Here is a 22,739-nt window from a genome sequence, read left to right on the forward strand (position 1 = left end):
CATAGTCCAAGTCTTTGAGACCCAATAGGGGAATTAATAGTGGTATGGACAAAATCTAATTTCCCAATGTTTCTTCTCCTCAATAAAAAGCATGTGTAACTTCTTAAATAGGTGACAAGGAAAATGCAAATATAATTCCTTCAAGATTACATCAAGCTTGATGTTATGGATAAAATTATCCAAGTTACATGGGATAGAAAGCTCTTTCTCATAGGTGGAGAGGATCAATGTATAACTACTACCTAGATATCAGTGCGAAACATGTCCTCGACAATCTACAAGGTGATGGCATAAGCTATGTTGGTAACCCCTACTTGTCGCAACAAATACCATAAATTTCCAATCCTTTAACTGAATCTATCAAAAGTCAACCTCCATGGCATCAAAAGTATTTGAATGATCCAATAGAAGGGCTAAATTTCCAAACAAAATTCTTTTGTCACCCTTGTTAGAGTATCACAGAGTTCCACCTTCCCCATTTCAAACAATATTGATTCCTCATTAGTGGCTGCAATAGGGGGGGTTTGGTGGGCTTACATTACATCATTCTTTTTAGACTTACCTAACTAACCTAGAACATAAGTATATAGGGTCGGGCCAAAGTCTACCCTATTGTTGGTAAGACGACTAGTATTGGGTGTTAATCTAGTCCCTAAGCCTACCACAAATACTAATGAACGAACTAAGAAAACTCTAAACTGAATATCACATACATATGGAGGAGTTGAACTTACTTCATCACTTGATATTCACAATTACTAAAAGAGACGAGAAAGTACAATAACAAGTACAATCTATACAATGATTGAAAGGCCTAAGGTGGAAGTTTTGGTTCTTACTTACATTACCATGTAGATTAAAAGAAGCAATTATAAATTAATTAGATAATCCATATTAGGAGAGGGTTAAGATCTAGCTTGAGTTTTCCAAAATGAAAAGCTACGAAAACTTATACATGTGTCTTTTATAGCCTTTTACAATGCCATTAGGCTTTTTCACACTTCCTATAGTAGCTCTATTCTCGTCCTTATTCAATTGTCTCTTTCCTTAGCCTTACAATGGCTCTTTTGTTTCAAACCAATGTCCAAAGCTATGACAAAGTTTTATTTCCTAATGTTTTTCCATGGGATTTTATTGTTGAGAAGGTTCTTCATTGTCCTTTGATGCTTTATGGTGATGTATTTCTAGCATTTACATGGTTCTCAGTTGACCCCTACTCTAGCCCATTCAACATAATTGTACCACCCCTTTCCGATGACTCTCATGCCAACTGAGGAAAGTAAATAAACACTTTTGAAGAATGAGAGTCATTGGAATGTTGATCAAAATCAAGTGGCTACGCTTTAACAAATGTCGATCTTCACGTGCTAATACCATGTGAAGAACATAAACAAGTTTTCCAAGTATTTTGTGTTCCAAGATGAAGATTGGCATGAGTGGGTCGAACAGGGGGGTCGCACACATGCATTTAGAAGACATACTGGACATGCTCTCTTTGTTAATACTTTTGAGATGTATTCATTGTCCACTTTGAGATGCAATCCTCAACCACAAGTGTTTCTTTGCCGCTTGTTCATCTCCACTCATCAAGTTTTTTGATGCCAAATCTTCATCTTCATTAAGCTTTTCATGCCTTTAATTTAATATAAAACATGAAAAATCTTGTAGAACACATCAAGCTAATTGGGTCTATGAATATAAAATTGTCAATGCCAATGTAATTGACACTACTTAAATCAATAAAGTAAATTAGAGATTATGGTTAATTGGATAACACTACATAACATTACTTGGATAGTAAAGGGGACAGGGTTAAATTCAAGGGAATAATAAAAAGCAAATAAATAATTTTTCAAATTTATAACTGCATAAGATCAATCATTTAAGTATCAGTCAAGTTGATCGACCAAATGTTACAAAGTAACCAAAGATGATACACTCAAAGTACGTGCACTTATGACAAGCCTCCTACGAAAGCACCCTCTAGTATTTGGAACCATGCATTTGGACACATGCAGCCTTCTTTGAAGCTTTCAGATATTTTGATAAAACATTTCAATTACCTAATAATGAAATATATAGCGTTCAGTGTCTTTCCAATCTGTGCAAGGATTTAGTTATTTTGGCTGAATTGCTTTTTACTTTGAAAAGAACATTGACGCAAAATGCAAGCAATGGTAATACGAGATATTACCTGATTGATGGAGATGGGAAGCTGAAACAAGGTTAGGGAGTAAAGTAAAGACGTATGCTTACTGATCTCAGATATCTACACCTTGAGGCTGCAGTCATATATCAGAATGTATAGAGGAATCCTCTTTTATTATTGTCAAGACTTGGATTCACTCGAACCCACTTGTGGAATGTTCTCTTCAACCTTCATCCCCAGTTCTAACCTTGTTTTAGGTAACAAACAGCATGTGTCCATAGAAGACCTTGTTACACATAGCCATTCTCGAGGTGATTCAAGGTCATCACTCCCACTCTGTGGAATATGCCAATGTCCACTTATAGATTCCTGCAGAGTAACTTCATAAGTTCAATCCCTATATGAACGTTTTAGAGAATGTTCAATATAATGCTTACTTGAATCACCGTCGAATAAGGTGGTGGCATAAACAGCTCCAATCCATCATTTGTGAATGTAAAGCGGACCTAAGACACCCCAAATAAAAAGAAACAAAAAAAACGATTATTGGGGACTACACTAATATCAAATAGAGATGAGATGAGACAGTACATTTAGAAGACGAAAATGTGTACAAGGAGAAAATAGAAAAATATCATGGCCAGTCGTAACTGGTCTCATTAGCTCACGGAAAGAGCAACGAGCAGAAAAAAAAAGAAATATTCATGTCTCTAAAATATCAGAATGGCACTTTGACACATCACATAGATTAAAACTGCCTATGTTAGCTCATCAACACGTGTAACAAACAAAAACTGGCGTTCTACTTTAACTTCTTAAAACTAAATAGCTTGAAATATAATCACAAGAAACCAGCGATCAGGTTTGGTGCCTGATCATAGGAACTGAAATTTCTACCCACAGAAAATATCCATTGTCTAGTGATCTAACACAGAAGAGTTGGCAGGACGAGGATTGCATCTCTGATGCCGTGTGGCGACAATTTTTGCACTTATGAAGATATGTAAAGAAAAAGAAATTTTACCATCGTACACAATTTGTAACGAATAACAAACATCAGTAAGTTTATTGACTAATGGCAAATTGGTGAGGAGATTTGTCGCAATGTTTTCACTCATACATGATGTTTTCATCATTGTAACTATATAGAATCTTTTTTCCTTTACGTTCACTAGTCTTTACCCTGCTCCTCTTCCCTTTCATTGACCCTAGCCACCTTTTCCTTGAGATGGCATTCTATAGTGGGAAAATTAGACTAGTATTCTTGGGATAGCCTCTTTATGAGTTTCAACGGACTGGCCTTTTTTTCATTTCTGCCTGATAAAGGGAAGAATGAATAACTTAGACTGCAATCCACTTGGAACACTCAAAAACTAGGTCTATAGCAATTGAAGATAATGTCTACAAACAAGATCCATGCTTGATTAAGAATAGTGAGGATATGAAGCAAGATAAACTGTTTGAGGGTGGCAGCTCCAGACCTGCACTCTCTTTCATCTTTATTATCTCTGTACTACATTCTCTCTCTTCCCAGATTCTTCTCTCTCTAGAATTTGCAACTCTTTAAATGCCTTCTCTCTCTAGAATCTGCAATGCGTTAAATGCCTTTTGTCTCTTCCACTTTTTCCAAGATATTCCCTTTTTTATTCCTAGTTTACTGTACCTGTTTGGTAGTACAAGAGTCTCTTAATTACCAAACAACCATTCCCAATTTTGTATAAATAGGCTTATCTCAGCCTCTTTTGTAATGAGATTATTTTTTGCTGCTACTTACAAACAAGCACAACTCTTTGGCTGTGTCTCTACTCTTTGCAACCATTTTTTCTACTGCTGTCTAACAGCCTTCTCACAGCTTGGCTGTGTCTATTTTGCTCTAACTCTTCCGCTGTTGCTATTAACAGCTTTTCTCACATGGTATCAGAGTAGTAAGGTCTCCATATCCTCAGCCTGATTTTGTTTGCCAAAGAGCACACAGACCTCTCTTCTTTTATCCCTCCCTCCCAACCCTATAGAGGAGGTTCTCTTAGCAGCCACCCGCCCAACCTACAGAGGAGGTTCTTTTTTTTTCTTTTCCCTTCATCTGAGCCTCACCTAGCATCTAGGGAGAAGTAGAAAGACCCTGAGCATCTACTTAGAACTGCTGTAAATTGTCCAGTTGTAGCTCAAGTGGAGGATATCCATGGCCTCACATGCCACCATTGTTTCATCAACCATTCCCCAACTCCCCAAAGAGTCCATCTTGGATGGGAACAATTACTTGGAATGAAGCTACAAATAAAGACCTTGCTACAATACCATTGTTTATGGACTGTAGACAATGGTAGTGACAAGAAACCACCAGTAACTTCATCCTCTTCAACCAAATCAGTTGCTGGCTCATCTAACTCTAAGATTGAAGCTTGGCTAGATAAGGATTCTCGTGCTCATGCTTTCCTCATGTTTAATATTAAACCGAGCATCCCTCGTCAATTTCAAGATAGAGATGAAGAGACAGCCAATGAGCTATGGACAGCCATGAAAAAGAGGTATCATCAAGCTAATCATGCTCAAATGATAGCTATTGAGAGCCAACTAGCAAGTCTCAAGATTCATGACACTCCCAACATCATGGATCAAATAACGCAATTTGTTACTCTCCAAAAGGAACTAGTTTCTTTGGGAAGCAAGTCAACTGAAGTCGAGTTTGTGCATCATCTAATGATAAAGTTGCCGGAGTCATTCTCAGCTTTTTGTGACACAATTTCTCTTCTTCCCAACACACCTGATATGAATACATTTCTTGGCATGCTACAAGACAGGGCAACACGGAAGAAAAGTGCTCAAACTTCCAATGAGATGCTTCTACATGCAAAAAGTAAAGGCAAGTGGAAGCAAAATGGTAACTCCTACAACAAACCCAATCCAAGATCACCAAACAAGCCAGCCTACAAGGAGCTCACTTGTCATTATTGTGGCTACAAAGGTCACATTCAGCCTGATTGTCGGAAAAAGAAAAGGGACCATGCTAAGAATTCTTCTTCTACCAAAAATCAAGCTACACCGAAATCCAACTCAGCCCACTCAGCCAAAGAAACAGTTTTCCTTGGCATTGAGGAACATACTTCACATTTGGCTGGACCAACTACCTCGACCATTGATGAGTGGTTAGTAGATAGTGGTGCCACTTCACACATGACCTATGACAAATCCATTTTGCATGATGTGAAGCCTAGCTCCTCCCAAATCTCCATAGGAGATGCCTCAAGCATTGAGGCTTCATGTGTGGGCAATGTGTTTCTTAACCATTCTTCAAATGAAGAACCTGTCATTCTTCAAGATGTGTTACATGTGCCTCGCATCTCTGCCAACCTACTTTCAGTCTACCAAATCATTAAGCAAGGTTATGGAGTCTACTTTGATAGCTCAGTTTTGGAAGTGATTGACACCAACAGCCTACAAATTGTAGCTAGTGGCACACAAGAAGGGGGTTTATACAGCCTAAAAAGCTCCCATAGCCCCTTGGAAAACTCCAAATCTCATCTTCTTCAAGGCTCTCATGCATTGGTGGCACAAGAAGATCCCTCGTTGTGGCATGCTAGGTTTGGTCATCTCAACTATGATTCTCTTCAAAAGCTATCCTCTTCCCAACTAGTTGAGGGTCTTCCTATTTTCAAATCTCCCAATACCCCATGTGTTGCTTGTCTTCCTGGCAAGCAACATCGAGAGCCTTTCCCTCATGAAGCCACTCACTGGGCAACATCTATCTTGGAGTTAGTGCACATGGATCTTTGTGGTCCCATGAAAACCACTACTCTTGGTGGTGCACGCTACTTCATGCTTATAATTGATGACTTCTCCCGCAAGGTTTGGGTTTATTTTCTTGTAGAAAAATCCCAAGCCTTCGCAAAATTTCAAGAATGGGTAGCTCTCGTGGAGAATGAGACATCCAAGAAAGTTCGAAAGATCAGGTCGGACAATGGTGGAGAGTTTATCTCCCAAGCTTTCCACCATTTCTGCTCTCAACGAGGCATTGCTCGCCAATTTTCTACACCCAATACTCCTCAACAAAATGGAGTCGTGGAACGGAAGGACCGGACAGTCCAAGAGATGGCTCGTACAATGCTATCTCAATCTGATCTTCCTCTCTCGTTTTGGGGTGAAGCTGTCAACACAGCAGTTTACATCATCAACTGCTGCCCAACAAAAGCAGTTGCTAGAATGACGCCTGAAGAAGCATTTACAGGTGTAAAGCCCTCAGTATCTCATTTTAAAGTCTTTGGTTGTGATGCTGATGTTCACATTTTAGATCATAAAAGGACGAAATTTGAGTCTAAAACCAAGAAATGCAAATTTCTTGGTTACAGCACAATCTAAAGCATACAGGTTATGGGATTTAGAGTCAAAGTCCCTAGTCATCTCTAGGGATGTTCATTTTGTAGAGTCTCAATCGGATGATTCTAGGATTTCACCTGAGTTCATGGTTGAAATCCCAGCTCCTCCGAAATCTCCTATTTTAGACAAAGATGTCTCATCTTCAAGCCCCCCATCTCCTCCTACTCAATCTCTAACTTCGTCGACAATTCAATCCTCTCCCTCAACTCCACTTGTTTCCCCTCCCTCTACAAACCAGCTTCCACCACTTCCCAAGTGGCTTCAAGCCACCATTCGTGATTCTCATCTCTCCGATGCTGAACTTCATGAGTATACATCTGGTTCTCGAACACGTAAGTCACAACAGCCTCTTCACTCGTGCAACTTTGCCTTATTGTGCATTGTTGTGCAATCAAAAGAACCCACAACAGCAACAAAGGCCCTTGTTTTTCCAAAGTGGAAAGCAGCAATGGAAGTTGAACTTGATTCCATTGAGCGGAATCATACATGGGAGCTGGTCCCACGGCCTCCACATCGACAAGTCATTGGACTGAAATGGATTTTCAAGACCAAATACCATGCTGATGGTACTTTGGATAAGCACAAGGCACGTTTAGTGGCAAAAGGCTACTCACAAGTCGAAGGAGTGGATTACGAGGAAACTTTTGCTCCAACAGCAAGGTACACCTCTATCCGATGTGCGCTTGCACTTGCTGCTCACAACAAATGGCCCATTTTTCAAATGGATGTCAAGTCAGCCTTCCTTAATGGTGACTTGAAAGAGGAGGTCTATGTTGAACAGCCTCCAAGTTTCGAGATTTTAGAGCAAAAAAACATGGTCTACAGGTTACACAAAGCCTTGTATGGCTTAAAGCAAGCTCCCAAAGCTTGGCATGACAAAATTGATAGCTTCTCTCTCTCTTGGGTTTCAAAACTGTAATGCTGACAGCAATCTCTATGTTTTTTCCCAAGATAATTTGCTTTGCTTGATCATATTATATGTTGACGACCTTCTAATTACAGGGTCCCTTGCATCTAAAATCGAGGAGGTCCGTGCTAACCTCAAAACAACCTTTGAAATGACTGATCTAGGACTTCTCCATTATTTCATAGATATGGAGGTCTATCAATCACATGGTGGTATCTTTCTTAGCCAACATAGGTATCTCAAGCAGCTCCTTGAGACCTATAGCATGACAAATCTCCTGTCCAATGGATTCAAACTCAAAGCTATCTCGTGAAGACGATTCTCCCATATTTGAGGATATCACAAAATATAGGAGGTTAATTGGGTCCCTTCTTCACTTAACTTATACCAGGCCTGATTTGTCCTATAGCGTGAGTATTCTCAGCCAATTCTCAACTGCTCCAAGACAAAGTCATTGGCAAGCAGCTATTCGAGTTCTTCGGTATTTGGCCAACACACTCGACTATGGTTTGTCTTTTAGAGGCGGCATTGAGCTTGTTGGCTACTCAGATGCTGATTGGGCAGGTGATATTGATTCTAGACGGTCCACATCTGGCTATTGTTTTATGTTAGGTTCAGGCTTGATTTCTTGGAAATCGAAGAAGCAAAACTCAATTTCTACTTCATCGACGGAAGCTGAATATCGCGCCTACTTGGATACTTGTTGTGAGTTGCTATGGTTGATGCAATTGTTTTCTCACATTGGTGTTTTGCAAGACTCTCCTATTGCAGTTTTCACCGACAGCCAAAGTGCACGTGCCTTGGCACATAGCTCAGCATTTCATGGTAGAACAAAACACATCGAAGTGCACTACCATTTTGTTCGTGACTTATGAAATCACAAGTCATCAACTTGGCATATTGCCCTACTCAAGAAAATGTGGCTGATTTATTTACTAAGCCACTTCCAAGGCAAGCCATTGATCAACTCCTTGATCGACTCAATGTTGGACCGCCGTTCTGGAGCTGAGAGGAGGTGTTGGAGGAAGGCAGCTCCAGCCCTGCACTCTCTTTCATCTTTATTATCTTTGTACTATATTCTCTCCCTTCCCAGATTCTTCCCTCTCTAGAATCTGCAACTCCTTTAATGCTTTCTCTCTCTAGAATTTGTAATGCTTTAAATGCCTTTTTCTCTCTTCTACTTTTTCCAAGATATTCCCTTTTATTCCTAGTTTTTTGTACCTGTTTGGTAGTACAAGAGCCACTTTACTACCAAACAACCATTTCACCCACTTTCCCCAATTTTGTATAAATAGGCTATACCAGCCTCTTTTGTAAAGACTTTTTTTTTTGGTTGCTACTTAAAAACAAGCTCTATTATTTGGCTATGTCTCTACTCTTTACAACCATTTTTCTACTGCTATCTAACAGCCTTCTCACAGCTTGGCTGTGTCTATTTTGTTCTAACTCTTCCGCTGCTACTATTAACAGCTTTTCTCACACCAGCTTCCACCACTTCCCAAGTGGCTTCAAGCCACCATTCGTGATTCTCATCTCTCCGATGTTGAACTTCATGAATATACATCTGGTTCTCCAACCAACATGAAAAGAACACGTAAGTCACAACGGCCTCCTTACTCATGCAACTTTGCACTGTGCACTGTTGTGCAATCACAAGAACCCACAACAGCAAAAGAGCCCCTTGTTCTTCCAAAGTGGAAAGCAGCAATGGAAGTTGAACTTGATTCCATTGAGTGGAATCATACATGGGAGCTGGTCCCACAGCCTACTCACAAGTCATCAAGTTGGCATATTGCCCTACTCAAGAAAATGTGGCTGATTTATTTTAAGCCACTTCCAAGGCAAGCCATTGATCAGCTCCTTGGCGACTCAATGTTGGACCGCCGTTCTGGAGTTGAGAGGTGTTGGAGGGTGGCAGCTCCAGACTTGCACTCTCTTTCATCTTTATTATCTCTGTACTACATTCTCTCTCTTCCCAAATTCTTCTCTCTCTAGAATTTGCAACGCTTTAAATGCCTTTTCTCTCTTCCACTTTTTCCAAGATATTCCTTTTTTTATTCCTAGTTTATTGTACCTGTTTGGTAGTACAAGAGTCTCTTAACTACCAAACAACCATTCCCAATTTTGTATAAATAGGCTTATACCAGCCTCTTTTGTAATGAGATTATTTTCTGCTGCTACTTACAAACAAGCACAACTCTTTGGTTGTGTCTCTACTCTTTGCAACCATTTTTTCTACTGCTTTCTAACATCCTTCTCACAGCTTGGCTGTGTCTATTTTGTTCTAACTCTTCCGCTGCTGCTATTAACAGCTTTTCTCACAAACAAGTAAAATCTCTAACACTTCTTTTGAACACGTGCCAAAATTGCCATGTCCTCTAATGCTACAGGTGGTACAAAACCACGTTATATGTGAACCAGAAGAGTCAGGGGTATGTAAAACCATACAATGTGGTCACAAGAACAATGACATAAAAGGCAACAATGTACACAAAATTTTGTAAAGCTTTTTGTCTCCCCTCTGTTTCCCATTGATTGCGCAGTGCAAGTAGAAATGGAAACTCCCCACTGATCCTGTGCAGTTTATAACTCAACTCCAACACTCTGAATTGTGACTCACCATCAAGGACGTAACAGCGTAGCCTCTTTTCGCTAGGCCAACTGTGGCTAAACTAGCAGATACCCAACTTAAAGAAAGGAAGCAGGAAGCCAACCCACTGAACCAGTGGAATTTAACAGTGTCAACATGAAGTCTGTCCGTTTTTGGTTTCTGAGAATGTTTAAAATGGCTCCCATCAATTTAGATCACATCTTGATTAGCACATATTATTTTTTATTATAGGAAATGTGCTGTATTTGGTTGCAATTTCACAAGAAGCTCTAGAAATATTATGTTCGAATGAAAGCTTTCAAGCCTAACAAAATTTCCATCATTATCACTCCCTCTCTTTGGGTTCACACACTCCCCACATTTCCTAAGCCATGTCTCATATGCACATCCTACTCACATTTCCTATTTGTTAACATCTATTGGGACTATTTAGAGTTCAGAATTATTTCAACTCTGCAAAACGCTGCAGTTCACTTTCACTAAGAAACAAAAATGAGAAATTATACTGATGCCATGTGCAAGAAATGTTACGACTTGAATCCTACAATCTACCCGAACAAACAAATTGTCTTGAATTCTAAATCATTCATATACTGTTCTATCCCAATTTACTCTGGACCACTGTTCTGAGTGACAAACATATGGCAGCCATTTTCCCTAAATTTCAATGCATAATGCAGTATACAATGAATATATATGTAATGCTGTTAAAACAATTTGGAATCATCATACAGTAGACAGTGTGATCTTAAACTTCCAGCAATCATACCCTCAACATATGAATAATAATATCTATGCTTGCATCCAGTTTCAAACCAGCAAGACAGAATAAGTGATCATAGTTCAACTGAATTTCTAAGAAGATAGAGCACACCTGATGTCGCTCTTTCCATTTAGGGAAAAAATCATTTCCTAGAAGTTCAAATATATGATCCCGCATCTCATCATTTGTCACAAGAAGAGATTTATAACGAACTGCAGCATACAGCCAATACCTGAATATACAGATATTGTCAAACATTATTAGTAGAGAACAGATTCTTAATGTAGACATATTAGTCACCAAGCTCCATGCCTATATACAAGAAGAGCATGGAAAATACCAATCATCATTAGAACCATATGGGGTAGAGTATAATGAGTTGCTCTCAACCCAATTATCAACAATATGCTGGGATTGTGGCGATAATTGTGCTTTATCTGATGTACGTCGACAATGTAGGACAATTAATGGTGACTTGCCAGTCACGCCCTTTGCTTTGACAGCATTTGCCACTGTTGAAACCTGTGAAATAGATCATATTATCATTGAAATATAAATTCTTATAAGCAACCAAAATAATCACAATTCCCTTCCAATATATTGAGCTCACGCCTAAGGTAAAAGTGAAATGTTCATCAAACCTAGAAATGCAATGTCAAGGGCAAAAGATAATACTTGTTTTACTGTAATTAGTTGATTAAAACAAGGAAAACAGAATGGAAAACAGCCAAAGAGCCCAAAGAAACTTACAAGGCATACTGAGGGACTAATAACCCCTACTCATGGAAAGATTATTAGCATTAGGGGATAGTGGGGGCATGCCTATAAATTAAGGTGGAATATAATATAACTGAGCTGTGTAGAAGGTCAGGGAAGTCGGAAATTTGTCATTTTTGTAACCTTTTAGATCCCCTCTTTTTCCAGAGGATTTTGCTATCATTTTCTTTAATGCCACAGCAGCAGCATACAATAACTGTGTCAGCACAGATGAAAGATTCAGGACCAACGGCAAGTGTTTAGAGAAGGAAAATTCACCTTATTCATCCATGTGATCTCCTATAGATGGCAAAACAAAGCTAATTTCTACCCCCTGGTTACATTCATTTATCGTATTAGCCTAAGCCCTGGATATGAATGTATCCTAAAACGATGCCTTAGTTTCATGTATAGATCAGAGCATCAAACTTCTAAACTAATGATGCTTCTTATTTTATCTATTCCTGGATTAAATGTTTGTAGGTTGCCAAGGATCCTTATTTACCTGATTGAAGTTAAATCCACGAAGCATGCAGCCATATAACCCAATATTGGCACCATCTATAATTGCTTCAAAAGGTTCATTTGCATCTAGCCATTTCTGTCAACGCAGTATTTATAAATATAAAAAATCATCCTACATAAGTTTTGAGAAAAATGAGGTTCATATATAGCTCTAACACAAACATGTTTCCAACCTGAAAATCTTTAAAACCGTTGGTATTCTTCTCTCTTTGGAAGGCAAGGTCAGCAACAGAGTTTGCAAATTTTTCAGTCAAAATTGGATCTAAATCTATGGTACATAGTTTTTCTCCACAAGATAAACAAAACCCTGTCTTGCTTATAGTTGTTCTCTTTGTTTTCCACTTGCCTTTGCCTAACCAGCCCAGACCATGCCAACCTCCACCGCATGACTTGGTTGCTTCTTGAATTTCCTCTTTAGAAGGTTGATTATCTTTTCCAACACAGGCCGAAACCGCACTATTGAACCACTTTTCAATGGACTCTACTGTTTCTGGCAAGAGATCTCTCACTGTTGTTCGGAGTCTATGCAATAGAGAATAAACTTTTTCCTCCAACCCAGCTGCCACACTCAGCCCTAGTAAGCTTTGGAGTAAATTTTCATCTGGGAGAACTCCTGATGCAATCATATGATCATCCACTTCAAAAGCTTTTTCTACCTGGTTATTCTTACAAAAACATAGCAGTGGTGGCCCATAGGACCTAAGCTTTGGAGCTATGTTCAGGGCAGCCATCTTCTTCACAGTCTCAAAAGCCATGTCACCATCACCATTTGCAACTGCTAACCTGGCAACAGATGTAAAAGTAGCTTCGTTAAAGGGTACATTTTCTCGTAGCATGCATTCATAGATCTCTGCACCTCTCTTTGCAGCTAGATCCATGTCATCTGGGCTGAATTTTATGACTTCAACATCTGTTGATTGCTCAATTCCCTCTTTTTTGTTTCTTTCTTTTTCCTTCTTCTCAATAATAGATGCACCTTTACGCCTTGTCAGGCCACCAGAAGCTGCTGCAGAACACATATACAGCAAGACATTGTATTGCTGTTGTTTCAGTGTAAAAACCCCTTTCTTGGCTATGTCATAAACTGCTAGTGCACCATGAAGATCTCCATGTTTTGAACACATATTAAGCTTCAAAACATGCAGGACTTCCTCTGAGCACTTCTTTGCTCTTTTAGATGGTCTTAGACCATTTGATTCTGCAGCCATATTTCCTGTTTGCCTTTTTTCTTTATTACTTTCAAGCATAATTTGCTGTGAACAGTGTGATTTATAAGTTTTCTGAAGCTGAATAGAGGAAATTTGTGGAATTAATGTGTTAAACTTCTTTGATGATATAATCTTTGCCAAAGTGGAATTACAACTTCCCCTTTTCCATGAAGGAGGAGTTATGCTATTTCCTTTGATAGAACGAAGACTTTTGTTACTCTTCTCTTTAGGCTCATGTCTCCTTTGATTACCACCCTTAGGTTTCTTCCTGTTTACTGTTAATCAAACATGAAATTCAATCACTTACTCTTACATTTGTCTGATCTTTATGTTTCCTAGACAAAATGTGTGAATCTGCTGCTAAAATGTGAGATTTTTCTGTGATCTTTACATTTACGATTAATATCTTTCTTTTTTCAATGGAAATTTTGTACGACAAACTCTTTGCTTTTATTACGATCTTTATGCTTTCTATGAATCTAATTCCTTTTTCTAGCAAAATTCATATAGCAAATAACTTGCTTAGACTTAGAATTTTACTTTTTTATTGCCTTTAAACTTTTGTATGAAGCTCCACCCCTTTTTATCTAGCTTTCTTATGCCAATCCCTTGCAAACTATCACATTTTCTATGAATTTTACCCTTTCTATGAATTTTTCCTCTTCTATGAAAGTTTATATCTCTTTTCAGTGCTATTTTCTTAATGTCTCCTCTACTTTCTCTGTGAATTTTTAGCACTTTTTAAGGTCCTTTTTCTTTGGGAAGTAATCTCCAAAACTCCCCACGAGTCTTTCTTTATTTCTCTAGATGCTGTTTCACTTTTTCAACCCTGGAAGACCAATTATATGTGCTACCTGAGCAATACATAGTCCGCTCATCCCTTACATTTAAATAAAATATGGTATTTGAGCATTTATATGATGATTTTGTCCCATGTCTGACTCTTTCTCTGCTTATCCACGAGGCGAATAACAAAAATTCAGGGGCATTGGGGAAATAAGGAAAAAACTGGATTTTTCCATTCACTTTTCCTTTGGAGATTTCTTAAGCAAATGCCTTGCTAACTCGTAGGTTTTTCCCGTGAGGTTTTTACACTCACTATGAACCTGTACATCTCATCTTCATTGAAACATCCCTTACGTAAAACCTTAGTTTTCTCTGTCATCATCTACACTTTGTGCCAAAGCTCCTTTTTTGTCTTTTTCTTGTGGCTAGCTCTCTTGTGAAGTCCGTTGTTATTTCGTCGATATCTTTCTCCATGACCTTCAAAACTTTCAATGAAGCTTTCTTTCTCTTTCCATATGCAAACTTACAGATTTTCTGTGCGACTTTCTCTCTTCTTCATATAAGTTTCCTCTGAAAGTTTTCCGGAGAATGATTTTCCACCATGCAAAAGACATGGACAAAAGAGAAAGAAAAATGGAGAAGAATGCGCCTTACCAGTAGCAATATAGCGTAGGGAATTCCGAGGCGAGGAATGAGATTCAGCAAAAGAAGAAGAAGAAGAAGAAGAGTGAGGTTGAAAGTTGAATAGCAAGCGTCTAGGAGAAGCTATGGCGACGAAGCAGCAGCAGCAGCAGCCGAAGTAGAAGAAGAATTAGATACATACATAGTATCCGTCCATAGTCATATGCATATATGCATATGTAATATATATATATTATTATTATATATATATATGTATGTATGTATGTATGTATGTATGTATAATATGCTCGTGACTAACTGCTACCAAATATTAAAGAGGGCAAGTGAGGGAATCGCGGAGAGGGACGGTGCAGGTCGCACCGCTGATGGCGCGTTCAATCTCCACCGTCCAAGATGGATAAAAAGCTGACAACGTCTGTCACAAGGAGCCCGACTCTGTGAAAAGGAGCCCCGTTGTCAGACAGCCTCTACAAGAGGGAGCCCGACTCTGTCAGAAGGAGCCCCGTTGTCAAACCACATCAATAAGAAGGAGCCTGACTCTGTAGCAACAAACATCAAAAACTCCACAAAATTGTAAGTGTACAACAAATATTTGCCATGAAGCTGATCACAAAATTTCTCACAAAAACATAAAGATTCAAATAACAAGTCTTACATAAAATATTAAAATGTCAAATGTTGACAACCCTAAAATGAAATATGAATATACACGTTACATATTAAGATTATGGCTCATGTCGGGATGATTGCAAGATGCAACCACAATTTTTACAACATGTAACATTTGAGTCCCTTGAAGTCAAGGTCAAGCCATCGCAACGCAAACACCGAACCTTCTCATGGTCAACCAATGGCAATCTCCTCCTAGCCCGACTAGCACCTCTTTGTAGTTTTCCGGAGTGGGATTCGGAAGTGTTTGGGGAGCTGCCAATAAGTTCTTGCAAGATGTCTAGTGTTGCACTTCTTTTGGCACCAATTTGTTGGTTGCGACTTATTGATCTACCATCTTCTTCATTGGTTGATTTTGGTGCACCAACGCGATACACCTTCTCAAGTCCAAAATACAAACCGGAACCGGAACTAGAAACCGGCCGGTATGCAAACCGGAAACTGGCTGGTAAGAAAAACCGGAACCGGAACCGACTGGCAAGCAAAACTGGAACCGGAACCGGCAAGCAAATTGGAACCGGAACCGGCCGGCGAGGGATTCGGCGATCAGGCGGAACTGGCTACTGGACGAGGTTGGACGCGGACGGACGGAAGATTGGATCATGCAACAAACTAAAGTAAAGTGAAGAGAACTAAAGTAAAGGCCATGTGGACGCAAGCAACTAAAGTTGGAGTGCATGCAAAAAGTAAAGGTCATGTGGACGGTCACATGCAACTAAACGAAAAAGCCATGCCACTAAAAATAGATGCAACTAAAAGAAAAAGCTAAGCAACTAAAAGTAGAGGCCATGCAACAAAAAGTGGACATGTAGATGATCAAGGGAGAACTCCATATAAAATTCCATTTTTTTTCCTACACTCAGGCTCTCTCCATATATTATATTGTTTTTCTTTTCCTTCGGGGTTTCCCTATCTTATCGAAGCCATATTTCTAAAGTAAACCCTAATTATCTTATCAAAGCCATTTCTCTAAAGTAAACCCTAATTATCTTATCAAAGCCATATTTCTAAAGTAAACCCTAATTATCTTATCGAAGCCATATCTCTAAAGTAAACCCTAATTATCTTATCGAAGCCATATCTCTCAAGTAAACCCTAATTTCCTTATGGAAGCCATATCTTACTCATAACCCTAAATTTCCATACGGAAGCTATTCAACTCATAAAACCATAATCTCTTATCAATGCCAAAAGCCCTAATTTTCTATAGAATTCATATCTTAATTTCCTCTAATCTATTACTCTACCCATCTCCATTAGCAAACTTTTTGTAATCCCAATCTTGGGATTAATTGTAATCTTTCTTTCTACTTATTAATGAAATTTGTTAATCTTTCTCATTTCAGTTAATTCTTAGTATATAAATACACGAATTTGATATCCTCTAGTCAAAGGCCCCGGGGTCTCACCTCAACGTTCACGTATCCTCGTCGTATTTTCGTGACATCTTTGGTGAACCCGACGTGAAGCGAGGCAGTAGGAGGATATCAAGTACGAAGATGGCTTCGACAAGTGGAACTCAAGGAGAAGAATTGACGAAAGGCATGGTGTCCGTCATCGAATTCATGCTGAAAGAGAGATCGGGAGGCTTTAGTCAACAAAGCTGTTGACCGAATTGTGGAGACAATTGGAAGATTTGGTGGCAAGAACATCACAAATTTCCTTGCTACCTACCGGAACGAGATGCAACAAAGAGATGTCCATGATCTAAAACAAACTTCAATCTTTAAGCGTGTGGTAGAACCCGGGATCCGTGAGCGCGTGATGGACATCCAAAATGAGCATGCAACTTGGGCGGAGTTCGAAAGGGCTCTTCTCACTGAATACATGCTTGAAGATGCATCACGGATGACTCGGCATACGTTAATGAATTGGATCGAGAAGAAAGGGAAGAATCTGTGTGCATCAGGAGTTTATGCCGAATTCGACCAGAAGTACAACCGACTTCCGAGTGTCGAGCAACGAGTTCTCGACGGAGATAGAGTCTTACTATTCCTAAAGGCAGTGGATGCGAAAGATCGGCGAGAATTGAGCAGTTTCTTGGAGGAAAAAATGCAACCAAATGGCTTGGTAGCGGACTAGGCAGCGGTGAAGAAGGCTTGCAGCCGTTTTGATAAGCGGCGACAATGGCAAGAGGAAGCTGAGGTCCAGAATCCACAATTGTGGAAGAAGGCACCTACGACGATTGAGCCTAGTAAGCCGATCAACAATTTCGACAAGAAAGCAATGGAGGAGTCTATAATCGAAGAGCTCTCCAAGAAGTTTGAAGTGGTATCGCTAGCCAACTTAGGTTGACGCAGGCCCAAGGGAAAAGAAGCGTATAGATGTGTGTGGTGCGATAGCTTCGAACACTCATGGAGAGAATGTGCTGACTTGCAAGATGCGATCAGCAAGAATGTCGTCTATTTGGACGACAACATGATAAACTCGAGCGAGACCCGGAAGCCACTAGGAGTGAACTTCAAAAGAGGTGGGCTGAAAAAGATTGTAGAAGAAGAAGATGCAAGGCATGTGGAGGCTATGCACTATGCCGCTTCGGCTGGGATACGAGTTGGAAAAGAGAATCTTAAAATGATCAAGCCAGGAGCTGGGTTTTGGCCAACGGTCTTCGAGTGTGAAGAAAAAGGCAAAATCAATTCGGAGGATCTAAAACTTGCTGACTGAAACATGCGACGAGCTACCGGATGGTTAGATCCAATCGACGAAAACACAAGCTTTGCAGAGGTTAGATCCAACCTATCCCAAGAAAAGAGATTGGGGAAACAAACATGAAGCCCGGTGGATCGAGCCAACCTGCTCGGATGGAAGTCGAAGAATCAACAAAGAAAGGAAAAGAACGAGCGGCACCAACTTACAAGCTAAGGTCGGACATAGAATAAACAACTAACTTGCGGAAGGTCCTTGAGGAGAAGGTTTTAGATAGTCATGTCTACCTTAGCTGGAGAGAGCTACTTGGGATCGCGAAGAAGGAGTTCCATGATACTATCATGGACCTTATTAAAAGGAAGCGGCAACAATCTGATGAAGAGGAGGTGAAAACAAGTGCCATAACCATGGCAAGATCGGAAGAGGAGGAAGAAGAAGAAGTGGTGGTGTATAGCCATTACTCGCGGCCTCATTGGGCAAGAGCGACAACGGAGACGCCGGTGAAGATCGGGGAGAAGAAAGAGACCGTGGTCTCTTTAATTGACCATGGCTCAGAGATCAACCTCATGTCGATCGAGTTCTACAAGAAAGGAAGATGGCCGATTAATACAAACCACGGATGGAAGATTCGAGTGGCGACGAAGGCTACGGAGGACTTGTACGGAGCTTGCCCCAACGTTAAAGTCACGATCGGGGATGTGGAGATTGATCAACACTTCTTCGTGCAAGACTCAGCTTCACATCCCGTCATCCTAGGACAACCATATATAAGATCGTCCCGGATGGAGACCAAGGTGTTCGATAATGGAGCAGGCTTCGCTCCGTCAAGAGTCTTGATAGTAAAAGATCTGTTCAATTACTGACGGTGCGAGGTAATCATGAAAGGAACCGAGATAGCCTTGGAGGCGAATCCTCGGATTTTTAAAGCAGACTATTGAAGCATGGGGCACAAATAGTCTGAGCAATCATAAGTCCCCACAAGGAAGCAAAGTGTGTGGATTGCAAGGAAAAGCAACATGCGTCACACCTAGCGGCGCATGCAAACTAAGACTACTCAACAAGAAGGAAAAGTGTCAGATACAAGACTTCGAGGAGGTGCTAAAAGAAGAAAGCATAATCGAAGAAGAATAATTCGTGTCATATATTCTGGAGGAAGCCTCATTTAATGACACCATCGGCGAAATCGAGGAAGTCGTGGACTTGAGCTATCCTCACCATCAACATGTGATTTCGGTTAACTCCGTCAACATGTATACTATCATCGATGAATATCATCGAGGCATCTTGATAGAGGAAGCCGAAGTCAACACAAAATATAAAACCGTGGATAGGAAGATCAAGCCAGTTGCGGTTCCGCTACCGGAAGATAGCTGGCAAAAGATGAAGGAAGTTGCAAAAGATCCAAGCTTAAGGAACCCAAATACAATTGGTCACGTCTTCACTGAAGAGACGAAGGGAAAGCTACGAGTTGGAAGGGAGGATTTCCTCCTCCCTGAAGAGGAGCGGATGTTTCGTGGAATGCTTGAAAGACATGGGAAGGCTTTCGCGTTTTACCCACAAGAAATCGAGTGTGCTAATCCAAGGACGGTAGAACCGATGGTGATCTTCACGGTGCCGCATGTGCCTTGGAATTTGAAACTGTAAAGAATCAAGAGATGGATTCTTGTGAAGCGGAATAGGTGTGAACTGTGTGTGTGTGTGAGAGAGAGAGAGAGTGAGAGAGACAAGGAATACGCAAGGTAAAAGTATATTGACAAAGGAGATAGACTCAACATTATACAAGGTGGGAGGAGGGTGCTTTATGTAGTCACCCTCTCTCTTCATTAACTACAAGGCTCAGGAGCATGGGGAATGTGAAACCTCATAAGTTATGTGTCATAGAATATGATTCTATGACTCATACTAAATGCTAGAATACAAAGTGGTGACATAATGGTGACTCTTGACCGTTGAGGTGTCTCTTCACTCTCAAGGTGAGTTCACACACTAGACCAAGTTGAGCTTGATTCTCAACACGCCCCCTCAAGCTCAAGTCGGGTCGGTTTTAGACGGTATCCGAAATCCGCTTCAATTCATGTTCGGGAGTCTGCGTCGACTCGCGTCGACTCGCTTTATGTGGAGTTGCGGAATCCGTGCTCCAGCTTGCGTTGTGCATAGTTACGAATTCTGTGCTTCGGTTTGCGTCTTTCTTCGCGGCTTTGCGCGGTAGATCGACTCTTTGCTGCTACGGTGTGTGGTTGCGGAATCTACGCATTATTGCGTAGTGTCTTCAGTACTCCCTCTCAAGCTTGGCAGATCAGGGATCGTCAATCCGAGATCGGTCATGAATTGCCATAGCTTGTCGACTCCTAAGGCTTTAGTGAAGATGTCGGCCGTTTGAAGATTGGTGCTTATGTGTTGTAGGTCGACATCGCCAGCCAGAACGCGCTCTCGAATGAAGTGATAGTGCACTTCGATGTGCTTTGTCCTCGTGTGGAACACCGGGTTCTGAGCCAGATAGATACTGCTCATGTTTTCGCAGTAAATGGAAGTCGGATCCTTGATGGGTACGCCCAGATCCTTCAAAATCCTCTTGAGCCATATGGCTTCACACGCAGCTACGGCTGCGCTCCTGTATTTTGCCTCTCTACTCGAAAGAGAGACGGTGGGCTGCTTCTTGCTACTCCAAGATATTGCTCCGCTGCCAAGGGAGAAAACAAATCCGGAGGTTGATCTTCTATCGGCTTCGTAGCCGGCCCAATCGGCGTCTGTGTACCCCTCGAATCGTATTGGCATCGCGGTCTTGTAGAGGATGTCGCAATCCATTGTGCCGCTCACGTACCGTAGAACTCGCTTAGCGCAATCCAAGTGAGTATCATGCGGTGTTTGCATGAATTGGCTAAGGAGACCGACCGGATAACTCAGATCGGGTCGAGTGATCGTGAGGTAGATGAGACTCCCGATGAGTTGCCGATACTGAGTCGGCTCACACGCTTTGGTGCCGGAGTTCGCATCCAGTTTGAGATTACGATCGAGCGGGGTTGCCATGGATTTGCACTCAGCCATCCCGAACTTGTATAACAAGTTGAGGATGTAGTGCCGTTGAGAGATCATGATTCCGGCCGGAGTCCGAATTACCTCGATGCCAAGGAAGTAGTGGAGCTCCTTCATGTTCGTCATCTCGAACTTGTCGGAAAGGAGGGATTTGAACTTATTGATTTCGACGAGATGCTCACCTCCAATGACTAGGTCATCCACATATAAAATGATGACGATCGGACTTGCGGAATCGCTTCGTATGTAGAGGGAGTTGTCCGATTTTGACATACGGAACCCGATTTGATGAAGATATTGCGTTATCTTCGAATGCCAAGCACGTGGTGTTTGCTTGAGGCCATAGAGTGGCTTCTTGAGTCGGCATACAACTTTCGGATGGGTGCTCGAGTTGAAGCCGGGTGGTTGTAGCATGTACACCTCCTCTTCTAATTCGCCTTGTAGAAAGGCGTTCTTGACGTCCATTTGATGGAGGTGCCACCCTTTCGCCGCGGCAATCGCAATTACGGTCCGCACCGGGGCAAAGGTTTCTTCGTAGTCGACGCCATGTGTCTGAGTGTATCCTTTCGCTACGAGTCGAGCTTTGTAGCGGTTGACGGAACCATCGGAGTTATACTTCACCTTGTAGATCCATCTGCATCCGATCGCCTTTTTGTGTGGTGAGGTGGGAACGAGATCCCACGTCTCGTTCTTCCGTAGTGCCTGCATCTCCTCGTTCATTGCTTTGATCCATCGCAGGTCCTTCACGGCTTCCGAAAAGGTTTCCGGCTCTCGTACTGTCGCCACCTTCATCATAAAGGCGTAATGGTACGCCATGTAATCGTTGTACCCGAATTGACTTACGGGGTTCTTTTCACGAGTGGATCGGCGGAGCTTTTCATTTGCAGAGATGAGGGCTTTCTTTGCTCCGATTGGTACCTCGAAACTGCCGAACTCACTGTCGAGTGAGTGAGTTGACTCATCATCGGTGAAGCGATCGTCTTCGTATTCCGCCATTTTCGCCTTGCCTTTGTCCATCTTCAGGCTAGGCCGTGATGTGCTTTGATCGCTCAAAGGCTCTTGTGGTCCGCTCAGTCGGGTCGTGATCGGACTTTCTTCGAACATGCGCGTAAGGTGATCTTCATCCTCTATCTCTTGTTTGGTGGATTTCGGGTCGAGCGGGGTCGGAGTCGAAGTTGTCTCTGGTGCATACCAGGATGTAGACTCGTCAAAGACGACGTCTCGACTTACTTGAGATTGTCGAGTTGAGGGGTTGTAGCACTTGTACCCCTTTTTCTCCAGTGAGTATCCTACGAGGATACATTTCTCCGACTTCGGGTCGAGCTTTTGACACTTCTCGTCGGGGATGTGCACGTACGCAATGGAGCCGAATATCCGAACATGTGATAGGTTCGGCTTCTTTCCGAAGAATCTTTCGTGCGGAGTGACCTCGTGCACGCCGGATGTTGTGCACCGGTTCATTAGGTAGACGGCCGTATTTGCCGCTTCGGCCCTATATAACTTGGGCATATGCTTCTCGTTCATCATGGCCCGCGCTACTTCGAGGATGTGCCGATTTTTGTGCTCGGCTACTCCGTTTTGTTGCGGAGTGTGTCGGCAAGTGAATTCTCGTCGAATTCCTTCCTTTCGGAGATACGCCGTGAAATCATCCGAGAAGTACTCCTTGCCGCCAT

General features: G+C 41.4%; 1 protein-coding gene across 1 annotated transcript; it reads right to left on the minus strand.

Annotated features, from left to right (window-relative positions):
• Nucleotides 1–1,827: 1,827 nt before the first annotated feature.
• Nucleotides 1,828–14,882, minus strand: LOC147857126 (proteinaceous RNase P 2-like). Its single transcript, XM_087328580.1, has 7 exons — nt 14,731–14,882; nt 12,256–13,565; nt 12,063–12,158; nt 11,142–11,323; nt 10,913–11,033; nt 2,587–2,655; nt 1,828–2,518 (listed from the first exon to the last, which is right to left on the minus strand). The coding sequence occupies exons 2-7, from the start codon at nt 13,327–13,329 to the stop codon at nt 2,330–2,332; spliced, it is 1,731 nt and encodes a 576-aa protein (XP_087184706.1). The 5' UTR covers nt 13,330–13,565; nt 14,731–14,882; the 3' UTR covers nt 1,828–2,329.
• Between the last annotated feature and the right edge of the window lie 7,857 nt (nt 14,883–22,739).

Source organism: Azolla caroliniana, unplaced genomic scaffold (assembly GCF_043228905.1).
Source record: "Azolla caroliniana isolate FFs.n. ecotype wild unplaced genomic scaffold, voAzoCaro1.0.p SCAF_12, whole genome shotgun sequence".
NCBI classification, from domain to species: domain Eukaryota; kingdom Viridiplantae; phylum Streptophyta; class Polypodiopsida; order Salviniales; family Salviniaceae; genus Azolla; species Azolla caroliniana.

What these genes read in the sequence shown, in the direction of transcription:
- LOC147857126 (XM_087328580.1), bottom strand. Translation starts at nt 13,329, where the DNA reads ATGCTTGAAAGTAATAAAGAAAAAAGGCAAACAGGAAATATGGCTGCA. An exon ending in TATGGTTCTAATGATGATTG is followed by an intron (nt 11,034 to 11,141) that starts GTATTTTCCATG and finishes CTGTATATTCAG; the next exon opens with GTATTGGCTGTATGCTGCAG. An exon ending in CTTATTCGACGGTGATTCAA is followed by an intron (nt 2,519 to 2,586) that starts GTAAGCATTATA and finishes GTTACTCTGCAG; the next exon opens with GAATCTATAAGTGGACATTG.